The 27,956-nt window shown below is 38.4% G+C and overlaps 1 protein-coding gene across 2 annotated transcripts in view; it reads left to right on the top strand.

Annotated features, from left to right (window-relative positions):
• Positions 1 to 27,956, top strand: part of GALNT3 (polypeptide N-acetylgalactosaminyltransferase 3) — a 51,810-nt gene that overhangs the window by 4,298 nt on the left and 19,556 nt on the right. For both annotated transcript variants that reach the window (XM_065931675.1, XM_065931674.1), the window contains exon 2: positions 24,549 to 25,172. In XM_065931675.1, the coding sequence (XP_065787747.1) occupies positions 24,658 to 25,172 (515 nt within the window). In that variant the 5' untranslated portion in view covers positions 24,549 to 24,657. The remainder of the gene's footprint in view (positions 1 to 24,548; positions 25,173 to 27,956) is intronic.

The following is a 27,956-nucleotide window of genomic DNA, read 5'->3' as shown; positions in this document are numbered from 1 at the left end:
AACCTGCCTTCAGATTCCTGGTAAAAGGAATCTTCCTCCAAAAGTAAATATTACTGTTTTAAGATTTTAGAAATGATTAATGCCCAGATCATCTTCAGACATATTTAACTTTTTGGTCCATAGAATATAAAAATACATTTTTTATGCCAGATCTTTTATGACTGTAAAATCTTATTGAGAAAGAAATATTTTTAATCACCTATCTAATTATGCATCTAGTTAGGATCAGAATGATTAGTTTGATATAATTTGAATAATCAAAACACAATATGGGGCCAATAGCAGCAATGAATTCAAATCAGTGCCAGTAAAGACAAAAGACCAACGTGCATTAACTTATAGCAAAGCAGAGACAAGTAGGACTCTGAATTCTAAGTCATTAGTGACTACTGGCAATTAGATGACATCTTCTTCAGTCATTCTCTGGGTTGGCCTCATATTTTTGGCACTAAACAGAGATTATTTTCCCAAGTATACATTTTTCCCCTATAATTGTTTCAGTTTCAAACTGTCCAAACTAGTTTTTTCATCTCATCTATACCATTGCCTGCTAGACATCTTTAAGATGTCATAATTACCTGAGATTATACATGTGTAAACCAGAACCTTCATCCCATCAAAACAGGAGCAGCAACAACAAAAGACAACCTCTTTTACTTCCTGTATCTTCTTTATGAGCATTAGTACATTTACTGTATCTTATCCACAGTTCCAAAACCAAAGGAATCTCTGTTAACAAAAATTTTTTTGGTTAACTCATTTGTCAGTAGAATTCAATGCCTTTGCCGTGAAACCTGAGTGAATTGTCAGGACGCCGTTTATCATCACTCTGCTTGGTGGATGTGTCTGGCTGAAGAAATAGTTCTATGCTTGATTATGTGTGTGCTAAGTCACTTCAGTCCTGTCCGATTCTGTGCGACCCTGTGGACTTAGCCCTCCAGGCTGCTCTGTCCATGGGATTCTCCAGCAAAGAATACTGGAGTGGGTTGACATGCCCTTTTCCAGGGGATTTTCCTGACCTGAGGATTAAGCCCTGCTCTCTTATGTCTCCTGCGTTGGCAGGCAGATTCTTTACCACTCGCTCCACCTGGGAAGCCCCTCTCTGTTTGACTACATGGTACCACTCCAAGTGCTACTGGGGGCACTCTGTTATATTGGGTATGTAAACCACATCTCCTTTCTAACATCCAAAATGTCTCAATTTTTGAAACATTAGGCTCCTGGGATTTTGGAGAAGGGATTATTGATCTGTATCACCATCCAGGTGTCATGCCAGAAATCCAAAGGTCATTTTTTACTCTCATTTTAGCTTCTAGAACTATCAGAATACTGAATCTCTTTAAGGTTTTCCACCTTTTTTTTTCACAAATTCCTCTCCTTCTTCTACTACTCTAGTTCAGGGTCTCATCATCTTTTGTCTTGGGTACCACAGTCACCTGCCACCTGATATCTCAATGGGTAGTGTTAAGCTCAAATCCATCCTCAGAAGAAGCCTGAGGGGCTAATCTCTTTAAAGTTATAAACCTGAACTTCTCTCTCCTCTGCTTCAAGTCAGGTAATGACTTTTCATAGCTCACAAGATAGAGAACCTATGACTGTTAAAATGGCCCCACCAAATATGACCCTCGTTTAACTATGGATTTATACTCAGGATTTTTTATTTCAGCAACAGATGTCATCGGTTTTGTTTGTTTTTGTTCTCTGCACTTCTCAGAGCACCTTCCCTCTAATGTTTACCTCTATAACTTTTTCTGATTCTTCGGAGTCAACTGAGGTCTCACCTCATTTAGGGTTCTGCACACCCTGACCAACATACCTCCACATACACCTGAGCTGGGTGAGGTGTCTTTTTATCATGTGACTTATATATGTGACATAATGTAGTCTGCTGGCTCACCTGTGAACTCACACACAGTTTTATTAATAAATTATTTGCAAAACATGTAAAATTTCTCTTTCCACTTAAACTATTATGGAATAATAATCTTGGAGTAAAAATGGCACAGAAAGGAGAGAGAGGCATTGAGCAGGAAGTATATTTGCTTTTTTTAATAGGCATTGAAGAAATTGGGAAGTAGGAAATATACTTAATTAGGCTATTTATATTGCTATTATTTCCATCTGATTTCTTTGAATTCAGTGTTATTTTTGTGTGTTTTGGTTCTGTTCCAAGATCTGGGTTTTACCATTTAGAAGTGAAAAGTTAATTTTGTGATTGAAATTCCTTGCAGCTTTTGTTTGCAAATATTCTACAATTGAGTACATTTGTATTGGTGAGAAGTTTAGGAGATCAGCTTTCAAGTAAAGAGTATAATATAATTAGACTAGACCAGCCATGAAATTAAAAGGAGTAAGCACTCCTTGGAAGGAAAGTTATGACCAACCTAGATAGCATATTAAAAAGCAGAGACATCACTTTGTCAACAAAGGTTCATCTAGTCAAGGCTATGGTTTTTCCAGTGGTCATGTATGGATGTGAGAGTTGGACTATAAAGAAAGCTGAGTGCTGAAGAATTGATGCTTTTGAACTGTGGTGTTGGAGAAGACTCTTGAGAGTCCCTTGGACTGCAAGGAGATCCAACCAGTCCATCCTAAAGGAGATCAGTCCTGGGTGTTCATTGGAAGGACTGATGCTGAAACTGAAACTCCAGTACTTTGGCTACCTGATGCAAAGAGCTGACTCATTGGAAAAGACCCTAATTTGGGGAAAGATTGAAGGCAGGATGAGATGATTGGATGGCATCACCGACTGGATGGACATGGGTTTGGGTGGACTCCACGAGTTGGTGACAGACAGGGAGGCCTGGCGTGCTGCAGTTCATGGGGTTGCAAAGAGTCGGACATGACTGAGCGACTGAACTGAACTGAACTGAGGGAAAAAAAAAAAAAAGATGAAAGATTCCTTCCTGGAAGTCTCCCTTCACCAAGTTCTGTCAGTTTTACCTCTTAAATAAATATTTCTCAAATCCATCTACTTTTCTCTATTCCTAGCACTAGCATCTCTTGCCTAAACTTTTGCAATGTCCTCCCTGTTGCCTCTGTGAACTTCTTTCTAGTTGCTCCTTCTCAGGGTACCTAGAGGGATCTTCTCAGGATATTGGTCTTCTTGCCCTGCTGCTTAAAGCCTTTCATTGCCTCAGGATAAGTCAGTCTCCTTAAGATGGCCTAAAGACCTGGCTTGATTTAGTTCCTGCTTAGAGCACATCTCTCTCATCATCACTCTCTGCTCAGGCTCTCATTTCAGTTTAGTCACTCAGTCGTGTCTGACTCTTTGTGACCCCATAGACTGCAACACGCCAGGCTTCCCTGTCCATCAACTCCCAGAGCTTGCTCAAACTCATGTCCATTGAGTCGGTGATGCCGTCCAACCATCTCATCCCTTGTCATCCTCTTTTCCCATCTTCTCCCATGCTTTCTGTCATAAGTGTGGTTTCATCTGCATATCTGAGGTTATTGATATTTCTCCCAGAAAACTTGATTCCAACTTTAGCTTTATCCAACCCAGCATTTTGCATGATGTACTCTGCATATAAGTTAAATAAACAGGGTGACAGTATACAGCCTTGACATACTCCTTTCCCAATTTTGAACCAGTCCATTGTTCTTTGTTTGGTTCTAACTGTTGCTTCTTGACCTGCATACAGGTTTCTTAGGAGGCAGGTAAAGTGGTCTGGTATTTCCAATTCCTTAAGAATTTTCCATAGATTGTTGTGATCCACAGTCAAAGGCTTTGGCGTAATCAGTAAAGCAGAAGTAGATGTGTTTCTGGAACTCTCTTGTTTTTTTGATGATCCAATAGATGTTGGCAATTTGATCTCTGGTTCCTCTGCCTTTTCTAAATCCAACTTGAAAATCTGGAAGTTCACGGTTCACGTACTGTTGAAGCCTGGCTTGGAGAATTTTGAGCATTACTTTGCTAGCATGTGAGATGAGTGCAATTGTGTGGTAGTTTGAATATTCTTTGTTATTGCCTTTCTTTGGTATTTGAACTGACCTTTTCCAGTCCTGTGGCCACTGCTGAGTTTTCCAAATTTGCTGGCATATTGAGTGCAGCATTTTAACAGCATCATCTTGAGGATTTGAAATAGCTCAACTGGAATTCCTTCACTGCCACTAGCTTTTTTACTTAGTGATGCTTCCTAAGGCCCACTTGACTTCACATTCCAGGATGTCTGGCTCTAGGTGAGTGATCACACCATCGTGATTATCTGGGTAGTGAAGATCTTTTTTGTATAGTTCTTCTGTGTATTCTTGTCACCTCTTCTTAATATCTTCTGCTTCTGCTAGATCCATACCATTTCTGTCCTTTCTTGTGCGTGTCCTTTATTGTTCTAGCTCTACTAGCCTTTTTTCTTTTTTTTTTTTTTTGCCAGGTTCCTCCTGCCTTTAGGTCTTCATGTCATTCTTTCTGCCTGGAACTCTCCTTCCCCTTTCAGGCTATGTAGCTAAAACTTACCTTCCAATTCCAATTTAAGCTCTTACTGTAACTGGAATTTTTCATGGGTCTTTTTCCCCACCTCCAGCTATGGACTAAAGTGAAGACTGAAGCCCAAAGAGGTAAATTCCTACTTAATACCTGGGAATATTACCTTAAATAAAATCAAAGTTTCCTCACAATAGGAGCAGACTTTAGTATGTGACTCATATGTTTAAAAAAGAGATTTTAGTTCTTACTGCCTTTATATTTTTACCAAATAACAGTAGTTAATATTTATTGCCTTAATAAGTTTTAGTCATCAGTTACATTTTACTATTGAGCAGTTATGTGCCGCACATATTTTAGGAACTTACATGAATTAATTGTTTAATTTTCAAAGCTGCTCTATGAAGTGCATGTCCCCCCCCACCCCCAATTTAGAGATAGGAAAATTGAAGAGTAAGTAATTTCCCTCTATCTACAAGGCTAGTGAAATGTCAGAGCCAAGATTCAAATCTAGGTAGTCTCATTCCAAATCCTATACTTCCCCTGACTTATATGTAAATAAGACTAAGTAGCATTATTAAAGATTCTGCAGTAGCAACAGAAATCCTCTCAACCCTCATCTCCCCTAATTCTGCTATGAAAAGGCAATCACACTTTCACCTCTTTTAGATGTTTCTTCCCATTTTTGCCTTTTTAAATAATATGCTTATATTGCTATTTCTTAATGTATTATTTGACATTACCTACTGACTGCCCATATGGTAGATACGTATTAAGCTTTTTCACACACATACTCATTGTGCTCCCTACCTTGGTTTCCCAGTAGATGTCACAATATAGTCTCACATTTTGTTGGCATTTTAGTATGTATTTGTTATTGTGAAATCTTGTTCACCACTGAGCCAAGCAAGTCTATTATGAGCATGCTTCCTTACTTGTAGAATTTTTAAAAATCTTTGAGTTAATCATAAACTCACTTAAGAAAAAAGAACGTGGTTAGTTTTTCCATATATGATTTTCTGTATAATCCAACACTGTCTCAGTAAGATTTTTTTCACCTAATGAAACCTATCAAATTCATGGGTCCCTTCCTAGAGCTCTCTGTCTTCTTGTTTCTGTTTGGACTATTGCCTTCTAGTCCTGTTCCATAGCAGTTGTTTGGGATTTTTCTTTGCTGACATTTCTGACAGAGTTTTATTTATTAGACACCATGACTTCTGTTGTTTTTGTGCCCCCTAATTTGGATGGAACCTCCCCAACATCCAGTAGCCCTTTTCCTTTCACTGTGTCCTCTAATACCCAGTTTTCCCCTCTGCAGGCAACTAATACTTTTCCTTTTTTTAAAAAAAAATAAAAACAATATGTGTATATTTTCTCTGTTTTTGAAATGCAAAGAAATTTTGCTTTTTTTTTTTTTTCCCATTTAACTATATTGTGGAACTAACATCATATCATCATATAAAGTTGCTTGTTTGTTTTTAACTTTGCTTACTATTCCATCATATGACTCTATCATTATTTATTTATCTAGTTCCCTTTTGGTAGAGTTGTAGGCTGTTTCAACCTTTTGATATTAAAAAGAATGCTTTACCCTGGAGAAGAAAATGGCGACCCACTCCAGTATTCTTGCCTGGAAAATCCAATGGACAGAGGAGCCTGGTGGGCTACAGTTCATGGGGTTGCAAAGAGTCAGACGTGACTTAGTAACTAAATAACAACAACAAACATGGAAGCTGTTCTCTTTTCTTTTTACTTTTATATGTTTTAGAATTTTCCATAATAGAAACTTTAATAGAAATTTTAAAAAAAGAATGCTTTAATGTAAAAGCTTTACAAGTTGTCATTTCACTTGAGTACTAACTAATGTGTGGGATAAATTTCTAGAAGTTATTCTCATACTTGGTTGATACTTTGATGGAGACTTGGGTAGTATGAGACCCTACATGTTTGATGATTCTGCATCAAATGGGATAAGAATAAAGGGTAAAAGAATAAGTGTATAATACTGGTAATAAGTGGGCCCTTCTGGAGAAGAATAATAGGGCAGAGAGGGTTTCTAATGCAAATTGTTTTCTTTGAGCTTTTGACCATGACATTTGTTTTTTCAGCTATGACCCATCTTTTTGAACTTTGTCATCACTTCCTTTAATGTTCATGTCTTCTTTCTCCATTATTTTAGCTCCAGGTCTACCCCTGAAGTAATCCAGAGCAGAGATTATGTTGTTATTTTTCAGTCACTTAGTCGTGTCCAACTTTTTTGTGACCCCCATGGACTGTAGCCTGCCGGTTCCTCTGTCCGTGGGGTTTCCCAGGCAAGAATACTGGAGTGGATTGCCATTTCCTTCCCTAGAGGATCTTCCTGACCCAGGGATTGAATCTGCATCTCCTGCATTACAGGCAGATTCTTTACCACTGAACCACCAGGGAAGCCCAAGTATGTCATTAAGTGGTCTTTTTCAGCAAGTCAAGAACCTATCTTGAACACACTTCACAGCTTAACAACCTTCCCAGCCTCCATGCTGATTTATTTGTTGAGTTCAGCTAACTCTTATTTCCAGATCATATCCTGAGCTTCCACACCTCTTCTGCTGTCACCTGGATTACTTTTACTAGTCTCCTAATTGCCTTCAGCCTCCTCTCTGGCTTTCCCAACCATCTCCTCTTGGAGAGGGGGGGGAATCCATATTCATCACAGCTTCAAGAGCAATCATTTTAAATTTCAGTTCTGATTAGTTCATCACCCTGCTTAAAATCCATTAAAGCCTCTTCCCTTTGCCTGAAGGTTTAAGTGTTAATACAGATCCCACAGAATTAGGTACCCCTCCCTTCTCTACATGGACTTCCCTGGTGGCTCAGACGGTAAAAGCATCTGCCTACAATGCGGGAGACCCGGGTTTGATCCCTGGGTCAGAAAGATCCCCTGGAGAAGGAAATGCAATCCTTCTCTACATGGAGCTTGGCATTCAACTTGTGTTTCGTAGGCCTCAGTGTGTGATACCATCCTGACAAAAATTACCCTACTTGAGGTCATCTGTTGAAAGAAGAATTAACGTTTAGGCTGACATTGTTTTATTTCCAACTGAAACATACATTAAAAGGGTTTTTTTCATACTTTAACCATAGGATGCAGAAATTTCAAATGGTAACTGAATCAGTGGAGGGATATTGTATGCTTCAAATTAGGCACATGTCTGGCCTAATCTTAAAGGAAGACATTGCTTTTATGCATGATCAAAACAAATAATGTTATGGATTTATGGAGAATTTATTTTGTTCTTTTATATCTGGGGATGTGTTAGCTAATGGAAATGGGGTAAGTAAGGGAAATATATAAATGCTGAGGTGGAAGATTTTTTTTAATTTCTAGACTAAGGGGTTGGCAAACTACAGCCCTTGGACCAAATTCAGTCTACCACCTGTTTTTGTAGAGAAAATTTTATTAGAACCAGGTATGCCCTTTTATTTATATATTGTTTATAGCTGCTTTTGCACCACAAAATAGAGTTGAGGAGTTGCAATACAGGCGATACGGCCCACAGTGCAAAAAATATTTACTGTTTTGCCCTTTCCAGAGAGTTTGCTGACACTTTCTAGAGAGGAATGGAAGTTGAGAGCTTGAGAGCATATTTACTAAATGAATTGTGCATAAACCTGTAGAAAGATGAATGCAAAGGGATAAAGGTTTGAGCAAGCAATCTTCACTTCTCCCCTATTTCTTAATACTCTGAGACCTCAAAAGGAGAGTGAGTGAACAGGCATATACCTGCAACTCATGAGTTTTGGACCCCAAGCGGGATGTTTGATTGGATTTATTGTATGCAACTTGCACACCCATCTTCCAACAGTATTCCATGACAAGGCCCCATGCACACTTCCTTCACTAAGATATTGAGGAAAAAACATTGAAGGAGCCACTGCATTGTTAAAAAATCTATAGTTGCTATCTTTAGTAACCCATCGAGATTGGCTCCCTGATTTCAGTGGGGATGGTGGAATCCTATAGCAGCAGAAACCAAGTGGCAGCGTTTCACCACCAAGGATGAATCAGCTTACCTGTGCAATAAAGGAAAGTAGGGACATAGGTATAATCAGAAGGCATTGCCCCTCAGATGGAGCCAAAACCTCAAATGGTTTTGTGGGTAAAGTCATCAACAGACTTCTGGCATTTTGTGTATTTCACAGGAGAAGCTCTAGATCTGGTAGCAGAAAGCTTTAGTGGCCGCCATTGAGAGTCATGACCTTTCATCCGGTTTCCAAACCTAAGTCAGTTCCCAAGTCGAGAGTGATTTGATTGAAGTGGCGGCCTGTTCCCCTCGAGGAAGAGCACTGTGTCACTGCCTTAAACATATACCATAAACCTTCCTCTAAGCCTTTCCCAAAGGAACCTGTAGCCATTTATTAAACTGCATTTTGAGGAAAAGGAAATAATCATACCTTTCACCCTTCATTCCTGAGGACCGAAAATATCCTTGTGATCCACCAGTCAAAATGGGGACTTAGAATGGCCATGGAATGGATGGAGTCTTAGCTCAAGCCTGACTCACAGTGAGCTCAGATGGTCAGAAGATCCTCTCTGTGGATCTTATTTCCCCAGCTTCTCAAAGTATAATTGGAACGGATATACGAGATAACTATATTAGCTTTCTAAATCACGGATCCAGGACCACTATGGTAGGGGACCTAAGTGGAAGACCTTAGAACTTCTCCTTTGTAAGACAGTAGATCAGAAGCAATGCCATATCCCAGAGGAAATTGTTGAGATTAATGCCACCATCAAAGATTTGAAATAAGACTAGTGATATTTGTCACATCTCCATTTACCTTATTTATTTGGCCTGTGCAAAAGTTGGATAGATCTTAGAGAATGACTGGACTACCATAAATCGAATTGTTGGCTGATTCCACATGCACAGCTGACCTTTGGACAATATGCAGGTAGGGGCACCAACCCTCCAAACAGTTAAAAATCTGAATATAATTTATAGTCAGCCCTCCAACTGTGTAGTTTCTCTGTATTGGCAGTTCTGCATCCGCAGATTCAAAAAACCTCAGACTGCATAATGCTATAGTATTTGCTATTGAAAACATACATGTGTAAGTGGACTCATTCATTTCAAACCCATGTTGTTTAAGGAGCAGCTGTAGTTGCTGACCCAGATGTAGTATCTTTACTTGATCAAATCAGCTCCGCCCCTGGCTTTTGGTGTGTACCTACTGACATGATGACTTCAGCAGGACTACCAAAAGCAGTTTGCTTTTGTTTAGCAGGACCAACCATATATTATCACATTTTTGCCTTAGGGTCAGGTTAGTCCTTCTGTGTTAGAAATCTTAATCATCCCAACATTCCACAAAACATCACACTGGTCTACTCTTGATACTATTTTGTTGATTGTATCCAATGAGCAGGAAGTACTTGGTACTTAGTAAAGTATATGAGAACCAGAGGGTAATATTGATAATTCAACCCCACAAAAATTCAAGAGCGCTTAAATAACATTTCTGGATATTCAGTGGTCACTGTGCCCAAAAGGCCTTTCTGGATTTTGAGGCAACATGTACTACATTTGAATATGCCACTTCAGCCTGTCTACAGAGTAACCTATAACGCTGCTAGTTTTGAAAGACGATCAGAGCAAGAAAAGTCTGTGCAGCAAGTTCAGGACACATGCATTTGTGCTCCCAATCTGGCTGTGTGACCTAGCAGAGTCAATGATTTTCTGAGTGTCTACAGAAATGGAGAGGCTGTACAGAGCCTCTGACAAGCACCGAGAGCAGCGCAGATTTCTGAGATACTGAAGTAAACCCCTGACTTCTTCAGCTAACTCTTCACCCTTTGACACACAGCCTTTGAAACACTTTTTGGTGTGCTACCAGGTAGATCCTGAATACTTGAACGTAGGGTGTCAGTTTACCATATGGACCAGACTTCTCATCTTTAACTGAGTGTTATCTGAGCTACCTTGCCATGAAGTTGGCCATTTTCAGCAATAATCTGTCATCAAGTGGAAATGGTGTTGTCAGGGAGAGGGAAATGTCCTCTTCTGCTCCTCTCGAGTCCCTGTGACTGGATTAATAATAAAATTGACACGAGAGACTAACAGTGATAAAAGGAACAACTTTTAATTCATGCACACAGAGTTCTCATAGAAGACGGGACCTAAGAAGTGGCCAGAGTAGGCATCTTTTGTACTTTTTACACAAAGAAGCAATAAAATTTGTGAGGAATTGACAGGACAAAGAAACTTAGGCTTTGAGTGCTTGATTAGTAAAGAATCTAAACAATTTGGGCTGTAACAAAAGAAGTAACAAAGTGTGTGTGTGTGTGTGTTTAATACAGGTTTCTTGGCTCCAGATTCCATGTCTCTGGCAATAGAGTGTCCTCTACCTACAGATGGAGAGCATGCACCCATTCACATGAGAGTTATTTCCTGCTTTCTGGGATACAGGAGGGTCGAAGGGATCAAACCTGGGTCTCCTGCATTGCAGGCAGGTTCTTTACCGTCTGAGCTACCAAGGAAGCCTGGATGTTTCATAAGTAACTTTAATCCAAGATAATATGCCACTTAGGCGTATTTGGTGGGGAGGCCTAGCCCTCAGCCCCAGTAGTGTGTAAGGGACAGAGCTTGCACAGATTTGGAAAGTACAAGTAAACTGTGTGAGCAAATGACTCGGACTTCTTTGATAGCAGCTCCTATTGTATTCCTCAAACCTGGGTTACAGAGGAGTCTGCAGAATATGCACGTACCATTCAAGAGCTGATACCCAGCAAGAGAATTCCAGAAAAACATCTACTTCAGCTTTATTGGCTATACTAAAGCCTTTGACTGTGTGGATCACAACAAACTGGAAAATTCTTAGAGTCGGGAATACCAGATCATCTAACCTGCCTCCTAAGAAATCTGTATGAAGGTCAAGAAGCAAGTTAGAACCAAACATGGAAAAGTGGACTGGTTTAAAATTGGGAAAGGAGTATGTCAGTGCTGTATATTGTCACCCTGCTTATTTAACTTATATGCAGAGTACATCATGCGAAATGCTGGACTGGATAAAGCTAAAGTTGGAATCAAGTTTTCTGGGAGAAATATCAATAATCTCAGATATGCAGATGATACCACCCCTATGACAGAAAGCCAAGAAGGACTAAGGAGCCCCTTGATGAAGGTGAAAGAGAGAATAAAAAAGCTGGCTTAAGACTCAACATTCAAAAACTAAGATCATGGCATCCGGTCCCATCACTTCATGGCAAATAGATGGGGAAACAATGGAAACAGTGAGAGACTTTATTTTCTTAGGCTCCAAAATCACTGCAGATGGTGACTACAGCCATAAAATTAAAAGACGCTTGCTCCTTGGAAGAAAAGCTATGACAAACCTAGACAGCATATTAAAAAGCAGAGACGTTACTTGCCAACAAAGGTACATCTAGTCAAAGGTCCAGTGGTCATGTATGGATGTGAGAGTTGGACCATAAAGAAGGTTGAGTGCTGAAAAATTGATGCTTTTGAACTGTGGTGTTGGAGAAGACTCTTGAGAGTCCCTTGGACTTCAAAGAGATCCAGCCAGTCCATTCTAAAGGAAATCAGTCCTGAATATTCATTGGAAGGACTGATTCTGAAGTGGAAGCTCAAATACTTTGGCCACCTCATGTGATGAGCTGACTGATTAGAAAAGACCTTGATGCTGGGAAAGATTGAGAGCAAGAAGAAAGAAGGTGGGAGAGGATGAGATGGTTGGATGGCATCATAGATTCAATGGACGTGAGTTTGAGCAAACTGGGAGATAGTGAAGGACAGAGAAGTCTGGCAAGCTGCAGTCCATGGGGTCACAAAGAGTCAGACACGACTGAGTGACTAAACAACAAATTCAAGAGTGGATAGCTATAGCACTGCAACCCTCCTCATTGTAAAGGGCAGTGGAGAAGGAAAATTCTCCCAGTAGGCAGAATTTTGAATAGTAGATGTGATTTGTATAGTGTATCTGAAATGAGAGATGCCAGCAGTAAAGATGTATAATGGGCCATGGGCAGTTGCTCATGGTTCAACTGTATGGTCAGGGACTTGTAGAAACAAGATTGGAAGGTTGGTGACAAGGAATTTTTTTTTTTTTTTTTTTTTTTTAGCTGAAGGCTAATTACTTCACAACATTTCAGGGGGTTTTGTCATACATTGACATGAATCAGCCATGGAGTTACATGTATTCCCCATCCCGATCCCCCCTCCCACCTCCCTTTCCACCCGATTCCTCTGGGTCTTCCCAGTGCACCAGGCCTGAGCACTTGTCTCATGCATCCCACCTGGGCTGGTGATCTGTTTCACTATAGATAATATACATGCTGTTTTTTCAAAACATCCCACCCTCACCTTCTCCCATAGAGTTCAAAAGTCTGTTCTGTACTTCTGTGTCTCTTTTTCTGTTTTGCATGTAGGGTTATTGTTACCATCTTTCTAAATTCCATATATATGTGTTAGTATGCTGTAATGTTCTTTATCTTTCTGGCTTACTTCACTCTGTATAATGAGCTCCAGTTTCATCCATCTCATTAGAACTGATTCAAATGAATTCTTTTTAACGGCTGAGTAATATTCCATGGTGTATATGTACCACAGCTTCCTTATCCATTCGTCTGCTGATGGGCATCTAGGTTGCTTCCATGTCCTGGCTATTATAAACAGTGCTGCGATGAACATTGTGGTGCACGTGTCTCTTTCAGATCTGGTTTCCTTAGTGTGTATGCCCAGAAGTGGTATTGCTGGGTCATATGGCAGTTCTATTTCTAGTTTTTTATGAAATCTCCACACTGTTTTCCATAGTGGCTGTACTAGTTTGCATTGCCACCAACAGTGTAAGAGGGTTCCCTTTTCTCCACACCCTCTCCAGCATTTATTGCTTGTAGACTTTTGGAAAGCAGCCATCCTGACTGGTGTGTAATGGTACCTCACTGTGGTTTTGATTTCCTTTTTTCTGATAATGAGTGATGTTGAGCATCTTTTCATGTGTTTGTTAGCCATCTGTATGTCTTCTTTGGAGAAATGTCTGTTTAGTTCTTTGGCCCGTTTATTGGGTCATTTATTTTTCTGGAATTGACCTTCAGGAGTTGCTTGTATATTTTTGAGATTAATCCTTTATCTGTTTCTTCATTTGCTATTATTTTCTCCCAATCTGAGGGCTGTCTTTTCACCTTACTTATAGTTTCCTTTGTTGTGCAAAAGTTTTTAAGTTTCATTAGGTCCTATTTGTTTATTTTTGCTTTTATTTCCAATATTCTGGGAGGTGGGTCATAGAGGAGCTTACTGTGATTTATGTCGGAGAGTGTTTTGACTATGTTCTCCTCTAGGAGTTTTATAGTTTCTGGTCTTACATTTAGATCTTTAATCCATTTTGAGTTTATTTTTGTGTATGGTGTTAGAAAGTGTTCTAGTTTCATTCTTTTACAAGTGGTTGACCAGTTTTCCCAGCACCACTTGTTAAAGAGGTTGTCTTTTTTCCATTGTATATCCTTGCCTCCTTTGTCAAAGATAAGGTGTCCATAGGTTCGTGGGTTTATCTCTGGGCTTTCTATTCTGTTCCATTGATCTATATTTCTGTCTTTGTGCCAGTACCATACTGTCTTGATGACTGTGGCTTTGTAGTAGAGTCTGAAGTCAGGCAGGTTGATTCCTCCAGTTCCATTCTTCTTCTCTCAAGATTGCTTTGGCTATTCGAGGTTTTTTGTATTTCCATACAAATTGTGAAATTATTTGTTCGAGTTCTGTGAAAAATACTGTTGGTAGCTTGATAGGGATTGCATTGAATCTATAGATTGCTTTGGCTAGAATAGCCATTTTGACAAGATTGGTTCTTCCAATCCATGAACACGGTATGTTTCTCCATCTGTTTGTATCCTCTTTGATTTCTTTCATCAGTGTTTTATAGTTTTCTATGTATAGGTCTTTTGTTTCTTTAGGTAGATATACTCCTAAGTATTTTATTCTTTTTGTTGCAATGGTGAATGGTATTGTTTCCTTAATTTCTCTTTCTGTTTTCTCATTGTTAGTATATAGGAATGCAAGGGATTTGTGTGTGTTAATTTTATATCCTGCAGCTTTACTATATTCATTGATTAGCTCTAGTAATTTTCTGGAAGAGTCTTTAGGGTTTTCTATGTAGAGGATCATGTCACTCGCAAACAGCGAGAGTTTCACTTCTTCTTTTCCTATCTGGATTCCTTTTCCTTCTTTTTCTGTGGTGTCAAGGAATTTTGAGGGAGTGGTGTGAGGAGGGACTTTTCAAAAAGGGGAGATCCTGAAGAAATTCATGTCCCATCTGAATGCCCACCATAGAGCATCTATTTCTCTTAATAGTTAGGTGGACAGAATTATACACTCTATGGATGTCAGTTAGCCTTTCTCCTGTTTCCCCTGGTGCATATGCAGAGGGCCCACAAAGAGTAGCCACGGTGGTAGAAACGGAGGCTGTATGGGCACAACATGGACTTCTTTCTAAGGTTGACTGGCTAGTACTACCACTGAGTTCTTAGTCAACGAGAAATCAACATTGAGTGCCTAGGGGCACCAGCCAGCTACTGGGTGACAGGTTGATTATATCTGACTTTCCATCATTGAGGGGGCAGAGATTTATCTTCATTAAAATAGACAAATATTCAGGATATGGATTTGCTTTATCTGCGAGCATGAACAGCACAGAATGCCTGCAGACAGAGTTCACTCGGAATGAATAGTGGAAGAAGGAAGCCGTGGATATCAGTTATGGTCTCATGGCCAATGAGATAAACGAGGATTGTAGTAGCTTTGCACATTTTTCTGTTGCCTTTTGTATGTATGTGTGTATTTGTATCTGCTACCAGTTTTCTTCTTTCCTTCCCTTCTTTTTTTTTTTTTTTTTTTTTTAGTATTACACTAGAAGTTGTTAGAAGTTAAGGTTATAATTTAGTCTTTAGGTGACAGAATGTTAGGTGGGACTGTGACAGAATCGGAGAAGTAATTCACATAGTCATAACAGTGGATACAATGGCTGTTGGCACTCTGTGTCTCCTCATTTTGAGGTTTCCCCTTCACTTGTGAGAAGGGTGCATCTTGTTTGGTGGAATACAGTTATTTTGCTATTGTGCTATGCTTTTCGATAGCCCTGCTTTTCGATAGCCCTGCCATGTACACACTGGGAATCTACAAGAGAGCTGGCTGTTCACCTTTCATCTCAGGCACTAGCTTGGAGCGACACTGGCCCAAGGTGTGCATGAAAGTACACTAGACTCCTGCCGAGGACAGCTTTTCAGCTCCATCAGCAGCCAGAAGTTTTCCTGAGCACCTAGAAATTCCAGGGTTTGATACCTCGCTAAGAATGGCTTCTTTCGGGACCCCAGAGGGAGTGTCTCCACTGAGGCACCCCATGACTCTTTCACTGTTAGGGAGCCAGTGCTCTCCCATCTCCATTAAGATCTCTGGATCTCAGCCCTTGTATGGGATAGTTCTTGGGCCTGCAGCTCAGCTTAGGGGTAGTGGTTGCCCTTTATATCTGTCATATCTGTGTTCTTTTCAATTCTTGTTAACTCCTACTAGCCAATTCCCTGTCACTCCAGTTCTCTCTTAATAATAGATTAAACTTGCCTTGTTCAAATCAGTATGTACTTTCTGTCTCCTTGCTAATCCCAAAGCCATCAACTTTGGTGGTTTACTAGCTAAGCCGTGTCCCACTCTTGCAACCACATGGACGGTAGCCCACCAGACTCCCCTGTCCATGGGATTTCCCAGGCAAGAATAATGGAGTGAGTTGCCATTTCCTTCTCCAGGGGATCTTCCTGCCCCAGGGATCGAACCTGGGTCACCAGCATTGTAGGCGGATTCTTGACTGAATGAGCTATGAGGGAAGCCATCAACTTTGTTTCAAGCTAAACAGATCTTTCAAAATGCACTGCTTCTGCCTGGGGGAAAATCAGTTAAGTGGATAATCTGTGGAACTCCTGGAATTACTCCAATAGGGGGAAAAAATTCTTCTACTCTCTAGTATGCCATAAATAATCAACTTAGTATATCTTTCATATGTTATGTGAAATTTATTCATAGGTGCACATGTGGCAGGAGGTAATGTTTGAGCCTCCCTTCCTACTTACCCAGTTACCCCCATGGGTAAGTGTAACTCCATAATTACTTTTTTGTTCCAAACTATAAAGATAGGTTGGCTGGTCCACAAATCAAGATCTACAACCTTTCACCTAAGATACGTTAATGGAGATGTTTATCCAACCAGATATGGTTTAGAAGTTGGATGTCTGACCATGCTCTTTTCCTTATTAAAGCCTGTGCTTCTCAGTCACTGGAAGTCAAACCTATCACTAGGCTTTTGTCTCAACCTGAAGACACCCTAGTTCAGAAGTCATCCTGCTTTATGACAAAAGTCATCCTACTTTATGACAATTTCATGCATTTTTTTGTCTACTGGCAGCATTTTCCAGTCACCCAGAACAATTTTACATGGTCTTTAGCTGGGATCTTTAGGGTTTGTCTGCTGTGTGTGACTGTCTCAATGTAGTTTGCTTTGTATTAGTGTCTGTCACTTGTCATACATCCGGAAGTTACTTCCTGCTCAGAATTGTTGACAAGGATGTGAATGTGGACTTAAACATAATCAGAACTAAGAAACTATAAGTAGCAAATCACCATGAAATTTGATTCCACCAATAAAGACAAACAGAAATGACTTCCTACCTCTCCTCTGTTCACTAACATTTTCAACAGCAGATGACAGGCACCTAAAATTTCTTCCCAAGACTTAAGTGAAAGTCGCTCAGTCCTGTCCGACTCTTTGCGACCCCATGGACTATAGAATCCATGGAATTCTCCAGGCCAGAATACTGGAGTGGATAGCCATTCCCTTCTCCAGGGGATCTCACCAACCCAGGAACTGAACCCAGGACTCCCGCATTTGCCAACTAAACTATCAGGGCTTGAGGGTTTATTATCAGGGCAAGTTTTGTGTTTAAATTCAATGAGGAAACCCAGATATAATGCGTGGAAAAACTCCAGTGAGTATTAATTCACAATAGTCTACCTTTGCTAATCTACAATCTAGGCTATGATTTGAAGGTGTAGTTTTGTAATTTCTTGCTTTGTGTAGTTATTCTTAACTCTTTATAGCATGCTTTAACTCAACTTGTAAGCAAGTTTCATATACCAGTTAGGCTTTGTGCCAACTAAGTTCAACTGGAACCAGACCTTGAATCCCTACAATTGTAAAGGTTTATTGTGACAAATACAGAAACAAGATATAGAAAGAAACACTGTCTGCTTATTTTATTAAATGTTACTCTTATGTGCAGTTATGAAGTTCTGCATTCCACTGCTTTAGAAGATTGTTTTAGTTGAAATTTTAAAATTAAACTAACAACTAATATCCTTGCAATTTGTGCTTTTTCACCTGGAGGGACAATAATGACTATAATGACTGTAATGATGGATCTTATTTTGATATTTTCCCATCTGAATCTGCATTTAAACAATATCCCCAGATGATTTATTGTCACATTATAGTTTAAGAAACCATGGTCTAAATACTTGGAAGCATGGCTTTGTAGTTAGATTATTTTAACTTATGAGATTTTGTTTTCTGTTCAGATGGAAGCATATTTTTACTCTTGAGAACAATTCATTGATTTTAACCCAGTCTCACAGACTGTTAGAATTGTGAATATTATTTTAACCTTTCAAAGTATCATTTATAGGTATCTTTATTTATTATTAATACCTTTTTGTAATGTCTACATATATACTAAGATATAGATTAATTTTTTTAAGACCAGAAGTTCTCTGAATTTTAATTTTTTTCTAACTTTAGACATTTATAAGGATTTAGAATTTAGAAAATCTGAATTTTAATTACTTTTTTCTAGTTTTGAAAAACTATTTTATGGTATTCCCTTCTCTTCTGTCAATGTGATCTTTTATAATTAGCAAGTGACCATTTGGAAGGTATGTTTAAAGATTTTAGAAAGAGAACAAGAACAAAGCCTTTGTCTGCTAATCATTTCTAATGTGCAAATATCCTGAACTTGCTGTTGTGCTGAGTTTCTGGGTTTTTTTTTAATTCTCAAACTTAATAATCCAATTGGAAGTTGGTTCTAGGAGAGATTTGTTTTGGTTCATTGGCTGTTTTTACACTGGTCTTCAGGGTTGGCAAGTAGTATGGTCTAAGAACATAGTATTATTCCCAGGAATAGGAATTAAGACCCCCCCCCCCCCGTTTCATCTTACTCATTAATTAATTAGGATTATGTCTTTTATTGTTCACAGTCTCAGTTTTTCCGTCTTTATTATGGGAATAAAATACTACTTTAGAAATGATATTACAACATCATGATTTGGAATAACCTCAATGCCTCATATATATCAGCAATTAATCCCTTAGCCTCTTCAGGAAACTTTGGGTCATTCTTGCTTTGGATTTTTTTCCTATCTCTCTGTGTCAAAATAACTTGCTTAATTTATATCAAAAGTCTATTTTGAAAACCTCTTTGGAGTACTAGAAATTAGTAACATGGTTGTCTTTGGTTAGATGCAGTCCCTTCCTTATCAGGTGCCAGTTTTGCCCAAAGTCTTGTTACCTAAATGAGTGCTTCTTAACCTTTGCTGCCTTTTAGAATTATCTGGAGAGTTTAAAATAGCAAAAACAGGGCCTAGGCTCCACCACTAGAACAGTAAACAATTATATACTTTAAATATGTACGACATATTGTACATCATGTACATTTCAATAAAGCTATAAAAAAGTTCTTAGAAGTATCTTTTTAATAATACACAGTGATCCAGACAGCTGGAGTCCCTCTCAATAAAAGCCACACTGTCGAAAATAAATGAATAAATAAATAATAAAAATAAGTAAAATAAAATCAGACTCTGTAGAGATGGGGCCTAAGGCACTGTAGTTTTAAAGAGCTTTCTGCTTACGTGTGTCCAGAGTTGAAGATCAGTGATATAGATGCTTCATGTTGAGTGTAATTTATCATTAATGGAAGCATGATACTGTACATTAGCAGTAAAGAAGAGCACAGTATACACAGTCCTGAGGGAACTATGTTGGAATCTTCAGCTGATCAGCAATCGATTAAAAAAATCTATTCCCTTAGAAATAATCTGAGAAAAGCAAACCATCATCTTTCTACTTTAGTAGACTCTACCGCTAAGCAGTCTCAGTTTCTTAACCCTCTGTTGTCAGAATCTGCAGTCTCATCCTCCTCAATCTTTATTTCCAAAAATATGCTCTGAAAATAGTTTTTTCTTTAAAACTTCATTTGTCCAGAAAACTTCACTTGAGTTGATAAGAGACTATTTGTAGTTTCCCCCGCTAGGTTTTCCCCTTATTTCCTTACATTTATGACATCAATTCTTGACCCCAGCAGCCTTATTTCAGACAATTCAATGAAAATCTCAGACTTTTACATCAGTTGGGGAAATGCTGCTTGAATGACCTTGGCCAAGCAATTTAATCTATTTGACTCTCAATGTTTGTCAGTGAAATGAAAGTAGGTACACTTGTGTAGTAACTGTCAAAGTATGTGGGACTTAACATTTAACAAAAGCTAACTATTTCTATTATTTATGATAATAAATGAAATCTTGGTCTACTTTCATCCCTTTTCTAGTCAATGAACACTTATTGGGTACTCATTATGTCACCAATATTGGGTAAGTGTCAAAAAAACAACCATGAGTAAAGGAGTAAATTCATGTCCTTTATGTGCTTTTCTCGACTCTCCTATTAGAGATATCCTATACTAAATCGTAACTGAGTGACTCCCTTAGGTAGGTGAACATATGGACTGGAGAGAAGATTATTGCACTATTGATGAATTCCTCTAGTTTATAGTTTATCCTTGAAAAAGAACTCACTTCCAATGGACTCATTAATTCTATCCTTTTTTCTAATTTCTCACCCTATCCACAGATATAAACTTCTGGCATAAAATGTTTTAGAAAAACCATCACTATTATAGAAAGATCTAGTTATGCCATCTCCCTCTACTCTCTACTTTCCCAGGACTCTTTCTTGTTCTGCATTGTGTTAAAACATTCTAAGGATTGAGACCAGCTCATTCCTTCTCAAATTCCTAATCAAGCCTACTCTGGCTGTGGAAGAAATCTAGGATCACTATGTAGCACTAGAGAAAGGGATTTTTGGTGATTGTCTCAGACAGAAAGGAGGATGAACATAGGTTAATTTACATCTATTGTCAAGCATGAACACTATGCCAGAAACATGTTTATGAGTAGGATGGGGAATTAGAAGGATGGAACTCATGAGGCCATTAGAAGAGAGAAGGGTGATCAGGTTGTATTTTGTAGGTTGGAGACCATTATCCTGTGAAAACTCAGTATTTTTTCTATCCTTATCTCCCTGGAACTTCTTAGATCATTGTTGCCCTGTTAGTTTGAATGTATCCTAGATCCTAAGCCCAAAGATGTTAGGGGTATGACTATAACTCGCCTGTTGGATTCTTTGCAAAAAGTTCATTTCTGGTTTTGCGCTGAAGTCCGTTAGACCAGGTCTCATGACGTTTACTTTTTTTTTTCTTTCTTTTTTTTTTTTTTTTTCATTTATTTTTATTAGTTGGAGGCTAATTACTTTACAATATTGTAGTGGGTTTTGTCATACATTGACATGAATCAGCCATGGATTTACATGTATTCCCCATCCCGATCCCCCTCCCACCTCCCTCTCTACCCAATTCCTCTGAGTCTTCCCAGTGCACCAGGCCCGAGCACTTGTCTCATGCATCCAACCTGGGCTGGTGATCTGTTTCACTATAGATAATATACATGTTTCGATTCTGTTCTCTCGAAACATCCCACCCTCGCCTTCTCCCACAGAGTCCAAAAGTCTGTTCTGTACTTTTAAAGATCAACCACTATCAAACAATTAACATCTCTGAAGGGTAGTATGCAGATTGTATCCACTTGATGTGGACACATTATCTGTCAGTCTGTTCTCCCTTGTTTCTCCTTTTTTTTTTTTTCTTTTCTCCTTTTTTCTTATTCCCCTGCTCTTTCCTTCCAGCTTCTCCTTTTCCTCCCCCAACCCTTCAGTTCTGTTCAGTCGCTCAATTGTGTCCAACTCTTTGCAACCCCATGAACCGCAGAACGCCAGGCCTCCCTGTCCATCACCAACTCCCGGAGTTTACTCAAACTCATGTCCATAGAGTCGGTGATGCCAACCAACCATCTCATCCTCTGTCATCCCCTTCTCCTGCCCTCAATCTTTCCCAGCATCAGGGTCTTTTCCAGTGAGTCAGCTCTTCGCATCAGGTGGCCAAAGTATTGGAGTCTCAGCTTCAACATCAGTCCTTCCAATGAACACCCAGGACTAATCTCCTTTAGGATGGACTGGTTGGATCTCCTTGCAGTCCAAGGGACTCTCAAGAGTCTTCTCCAACACCACGGTTCAAAAGCATCAATTCTTCGACACTCAGCTTTCTTCACAGTCCAACTCTCACATCCATACACGACCACTGGAAAAACCATAGCCTTGACTAGATGGACCTTTGTTGACAAAGTAATGTCTCTGCTTTTTAACATGCTATCTAGATCAGTCATAACTTTCTTTCCAAGGAGTAAGCGTCTTTTAACTTCATGGCTGCAGTCACCATCTGCAGTGATTTTGGAGCCCAGAAAAATAGTCAGCCACTGTTTCCACTGTTTCCCCCAACCCTTAAATGTAGCTTTTTCTCCCTTTACTTCATTGTAGGTGAACTCTTTTGTACCCCAAGACTGTCAAACTTTCATCTCTAGCACAGAGCTTTCCCTAATTTTCAGTCCTGTGTATCTTTTTCCCTGGAGAAGGAAATGGCAACCCACTCCAGTATTCTTGACTGGAGAATCCCATGGTCAGGGGAGCCTGGCAGGCTACAGTCCACGGGGTCCCAAAGTAGGATATGACTTAGCAACTAAACCACCACCACCATATATCTTTTTACTCATGAGAACTCACCTTGGAAATCATACCATCATCTCAAATTTGTCATGGCCAAAATGGAACATCCCATCTCTAATCTATCTTTCTTCCTATATTTCCTGCTATTGTTATAGGCATCAATTTACCCATCCACCTCCTCTTTTTCCCTTTCATTCACAAAGTCCTATTTGATCTCAGGTCCTTGAGTCTCTTAAGTTAACCCTCTTCATTCTTCCCATTCCCCTTAACGATTTGGTACACATTACCTTTGCTGGTGCTGAGGAACTTGTGATTTTTCAAAAATATAAATATGACTATGGTCCTTCCTTAAAGTCATTCAGTACTTTCCATTCCATTCATTCAGGACAAAATTTGTAGAGTCCAAATGTACTGTGTGAGCTGATCTTTAACTGACCTAGCCTTACTTTCTGCCCTTTCCTTCTTGTGGCTTCACTTCTGCTGCACTCAACGACTGACCACATCTTTTCTTGCTCTTAGGCCTTTGCACCTGCCATTCCCTCTCTCTCCTCTCTCTTTTGTCCACCAGCCTAAACACTGCTTATGACTGGGTGATATCTCTGGGAAATTCTCCCTAACATTTCTCCTTATCTTCCATATGCTTTCATAGTCTCCATCATATCACAATGCTTCACTGCCTGTTGAAGTGCCATCATTCTTATTGGCCTCTGCTCCTTGAAGCTTACCTTTAAGGTATCTTTCCTTTCATAGCCATAGCCTGGCGTGACATTTGGTAGAGTAAAAATGACATAACTGCAATTGGGTGGTTCTGAAACTCCTTATATCTTAAAGTGATGTTAAAAGCTTAAGAGATCATTTTAATTTTTACATGATACTGTTGAAGCAACCAAGCTGAGAAATACTGAAATGTCAGTTTTATGGGCAATAAACCTCATAACTGAGGTATCTTTTGGAACCAAAGTGTCCATTCTATACTGAAAACATATAGAGCAGTCCAATTACAAACAGTATATCAAACTAAGTTTGCAGGTTCTGCCTATTTTGTTTATCCAGCTTAAAATTTCTTGTTAAAGACTGGAAAATCCGTCGTAGAACCTTGGTTTTCTTATTTCTTATTTTAAATCTAGTGATAACTTTGGAAAAGAATTTAATTAAATAAAGTGCTAGCTTTTACTTCTATAAATGACATTTTCCTTAAAATATGTTTGGGGTTAGGGAGCACAGGCATTTTCCTTGCCCCTTTGCCCCTGCTAATTACTTGACTGACTATAATGGTGCCTAGTGTATAATCATGTACTGAACCCTTCACATTACATTTTTTTAAGCATTGTGAAGAAAGTCCATCTTCACTGTGATTCAGGCTGTGGTCAATGTCCTCTTTTACATTTTGTTTCTTCTGCTTCTGGTGGCCTATATTAGGATTTGATAAACATACTGCTTTGTTCTTCGGATCATCTACGAGCAGGATTTTATCACACCAAAGACTGGTTTTATAACTCAATGATCTCTATCACCTCTTTATAGACACTTCAAATGATGCTTACTGCCTTTTTTTTTTTTTTTAGCTATTAGATTTTGTGTTTGTGTGATCTATGAAAAATAGCCATTTTATAACTTTATCTTAATTTTCCAGTCTTTACTGGTTATGTCAAATTCACAAGTACTATCAGGTGCGCAAATTTGGGAGGATGCCGGTTTACCTGGTGGTGAAGCTGCTTTATCATTTTAATTGATTTAGTTGAAGTTCACTGATTGTTGGTGAACTTCTTAAAAACCACTATTTTAGATGTGTATCTGACAGTACCTGTCAGTGTACTTTTATTTTCTTTTGGATTACCCCTTTCTTTACAATCAGTTTAATGAAGTCCTTTGGCCTCTCAGTTATTGAACTAAAATTCTTTTAAAATTCAAAATATATTTATAAAACCTATGCCTATTATATGGTAGATAGTAGCCAGAGTTAACAAATAATGTATTTTTTACTGGAGAGAAATCTCTAATATTTTATAACCCCAATAAATTATAGTTAACGATAGCAATTTTCTCCCAAAAGTGTAATTTTTTGAGGTCAAGAAATCTTTGACTGTTATTAACCATAAGAGTATGTTGTTTACAGCTTATGTTCAGTTGTTGTCTGAATGAATGAAGTGAACCATGCCTATAAGAATGAATAGCTACTAATACCATCTATCATTTCTGTTTACAGGTATTACAATTTAAGGAAACCTTCTTGTCAGCAAATCTATGATAAAAAATATACACAACAGAGGAAACTGTAACTATTATTTGTCAAGTGACACGCTTTTAATGTCAGAATGGCTCACCTAAAACGATTAGTAAAATTACATCTTAAAAGACATTACCATAAAAAATTCTGGAAGCTTGGTGCAGTAGTTTTTTTCTTTATAATATTTTTGATTTTAATGCAAAGAGAAGTGAGTGTTCAGTTTTCCAAAGAGGAATCAAGGATGGAAAGAAGCATGAAAAACAAAAACAAGATGTTTGATTTAATGATAGAAGCTGTAAACAATATTAAAGATGCAATGCCAAAAATGCAAATAGGAGCACCTGTCAGGCAAAACATTGATGCTGGCGAGAGACCCTGTTTGCAAGGATATTACACAGCAGCAGAGCTGAAACCTGTTCTTGACCGCCCGCCTCAGGATCCTAATGCACCTGGTGCTTCTGGTAGAGCGTTCAAAACAACCAATTTAAGTGCAGAAGAGCAGAAGGAAAAAGAACGTGGAGAAGCAAAACACTGTTTTAACGCTTTCGCAAGTGACAGGATTTCTTTACACCGAGATCTTGGACCAGACACTCGACCTCCTGAGTATGTTGAAGCATATTAATTGTTTAGTGTTTATCTCGAGGGTTTGCCTGGAAGGGGCGTTAGTTAGGGTGATACTTGTTGTTTAGCCGCTTTGAAGCAAAGAATCAGCAAATGCCAATTGTTTAATCTGTTTCAGTGATTTTTTTTGCTTATTTTTATTATTGAGGGTGGATTTCTGTATCTATGATTGGTGAGGCATTGCATACATGAAAAATTACCATCTTAGAAATTAGGAAATAGAAGTCTAGATCTGACCTCTATAAAAACACAAGGAAGTCCTTTATTCTTAAAAGCTTTAGTTTTCTCATCTATTAAGCAGGAAATATGGGGTGGATTTTATGGGAAATGTGGGAGGTGGAAGAGTTATTTCTGTTCTTCTCTGTGTTGCTATAGAATAGAAATATTAAAAATGTGCCAAGATTTTGGAGCTATTAGATAATGATACTTTATGAGCTAAATCACAGACTCTGTGGCTACTTTTAGTGCTATAATTATATTTCAGAATGCCCTGTGTCTTGTAACCTTTCTTTTAAGAGTCAATATTGTCATAATTACTAATTCAACTGCAGTTCTTTCTCTGGGGTATTGTTGAACAAGTTCTTGTATTTATTGAGCTTTCTCGCTTTAGCTTCTGCTTTTTATTGTTACTTTGTTTACATGTTTATCTCAAATATACAGTATTTTGCTTAACATTCCCCCAGCCCAGATTCTTCTGTGCTGACTCTTGGTTCTTAGTTAACTGCTTTGTTATCTTTGAGGTAGTGTTCAAATACTCTATTTGAACTGAAATAGTGAAAATGAATTTTAGCACTTTCAGGCAATCTGTAGATTTGTTAAAAGTGCAAGATAGACAAACTGTAAACAGTACTTGCATACTTTGCTTTCTAGTTATAAGAGAATTAAACTTATAAGTGTGGCTGAAGAAATGTACTTTGGTAGACTTAGGTCTATTGCTTTCTTCATATTTCTCTGGATCTGTTATGAATACCTGGTCCAACTATGAGTCCCTCAATACTGAAGCTGTGTAAATTAGATTTCTGTTGCTCTATACCAATGTATATGATTCAAGGTTAAATTACTCATCATTTTAAATGAATAAAATGAAAAAACAAATGAGTGGAAAATATTCTACCTGTTCTAACACGGCACCATATAGTTCCTTTTTTATGCTGATAGGTTAAAATGCACTATGGCACTTTACTGATTTTGGAAGAAGTGTTGATTGAAAAGTAATTCCCATCACAAATCAAGAAGCATGCTTCTTGTTCTTTGGCATGACAAAGTGAGCTTGAGATAAGTCTTTTCCCCAATATAGCATTGAGAATCTATAGTAATATTCGACAATGTTAATCAATAAGTAAATGCAAAATAGCTACGCACACAAAGAAACTTTTTTTGGACAGGAATGCCTACTTAGAACTGTGAAGAGTTGAAGATTCATTTTCTGAAGAATTGCTAATCTTTTACATGCTCATTAGAAATATGGATCTAGTTTTCTCCCAAAGCCAGATGGTCTTGTGACTTATAACTTAAGCACATTTCTATATGCCAACTTTTTCAAATGGTTTGACTGGGAATCTGTAATTACTTTGGCAAGTTATTTTAATTTCACTACTTTAAATGACATGTGAAACAACTTTTAAAGCATAAATTGAGCATGCTAATTGTTTCAAAATAAATGAGGTTTATGAAATCATATTGTGAAATTTTATTATCACTTGCATTAATGACACTTTTACTTGATATTAGTACTTATCAGTTAGGCAAATAAACCCTAGTTTAAACTGAAAGTCTTATGAGAATAAAAAGATAACATTTCACTAGTGTGAATTTTTGTGAAGTTTTCCTACTTTAAATCTTCAAAAACTTTTTGTATTTTTTAACTGATACTATATCAGTTCAGTTCAGTAGCTCAGTCATGTCCGACTCTTTGCGACCCCATGAACCGCAGCACGCCAGGCCTCCCAGTTCCTCACCAATCCCAGTTAGTCACATGGCAAATAAATATAGGGAATTTTTTTTTTAATCTCAAAGCTTCCTACCCCAAATGCTTATAAGAAAACAAAGTTTTTTCTTTTCTTAAAAAAAATAGTATGAAGTTTTTCATAATTTTTACTTATACTTTGTTGCTTTATAAAACTTTATATATTAAAAATACAAACTTACATTTCATTATTTGTTTCTGTGTAATTTTAACTCGAGGACAGATAAATTGGTTGTTTGTGTTTGGACTTTATTTTTAATGAGTAGATCAGTAGTTTATCCAAAATTCACTTTAGAACAAGTCATTTGTTTTCATCTACCAGTGCGAATGAATGCGATTATTTTCTTCTGGCTATACATACATGTCATACTTTAAAATCACGACAGTCTTAGAGAGCAAAATCACTTTCATGCAGAACCTTCCTCCTCTTTTCCTCCTCAGTGGTATTGACACCCTCTCGATATTTTACCCCTAATCTAATTCCTTCATCACTACAAATATTTCAACCTAAAGATCTCTCAGAAAAGGATCTGAAACACAGTCATACTGACGTATGGCTATAAGAGTAGTAATTAGTGAGAATTTGTAGTATATCTCTCTTAGGGTGGCTGCTTTCTCAGGCCTCTAGTACCATCGTGGGGGCTCTGGTTTCCCCATCGGCCCTGGCAGAGCAACGGAAGTGTGCTGGGCTCTTATCTCCACGAGTGATCATGGTTTACTTCCCTATCTTTGGATTTGACCAGCACTGTTTGATCGTTCACACACTATAGTGGTTTTTGACTGTGTGGGAGAATTTCATA

This window comes from Muntiacus reevesi, chromosome 3 (genome assembly GCF_963930625.1).
Source record: "Muntiacus reevesi chromosome 3, mMunRee1.1, whole genome shotgun sequence".
NCBI lineage: Eukaryota > Metazoa > Chordata > Mammalia > Artiodactyla > Cervidae > Muntiacus > Muntiacus reevesi.
The sequence above is the reverse complement of the archived record's forward strand: the minus strand, read 5'-3'. Positions and strand labels throughout refer to the sequence as shown.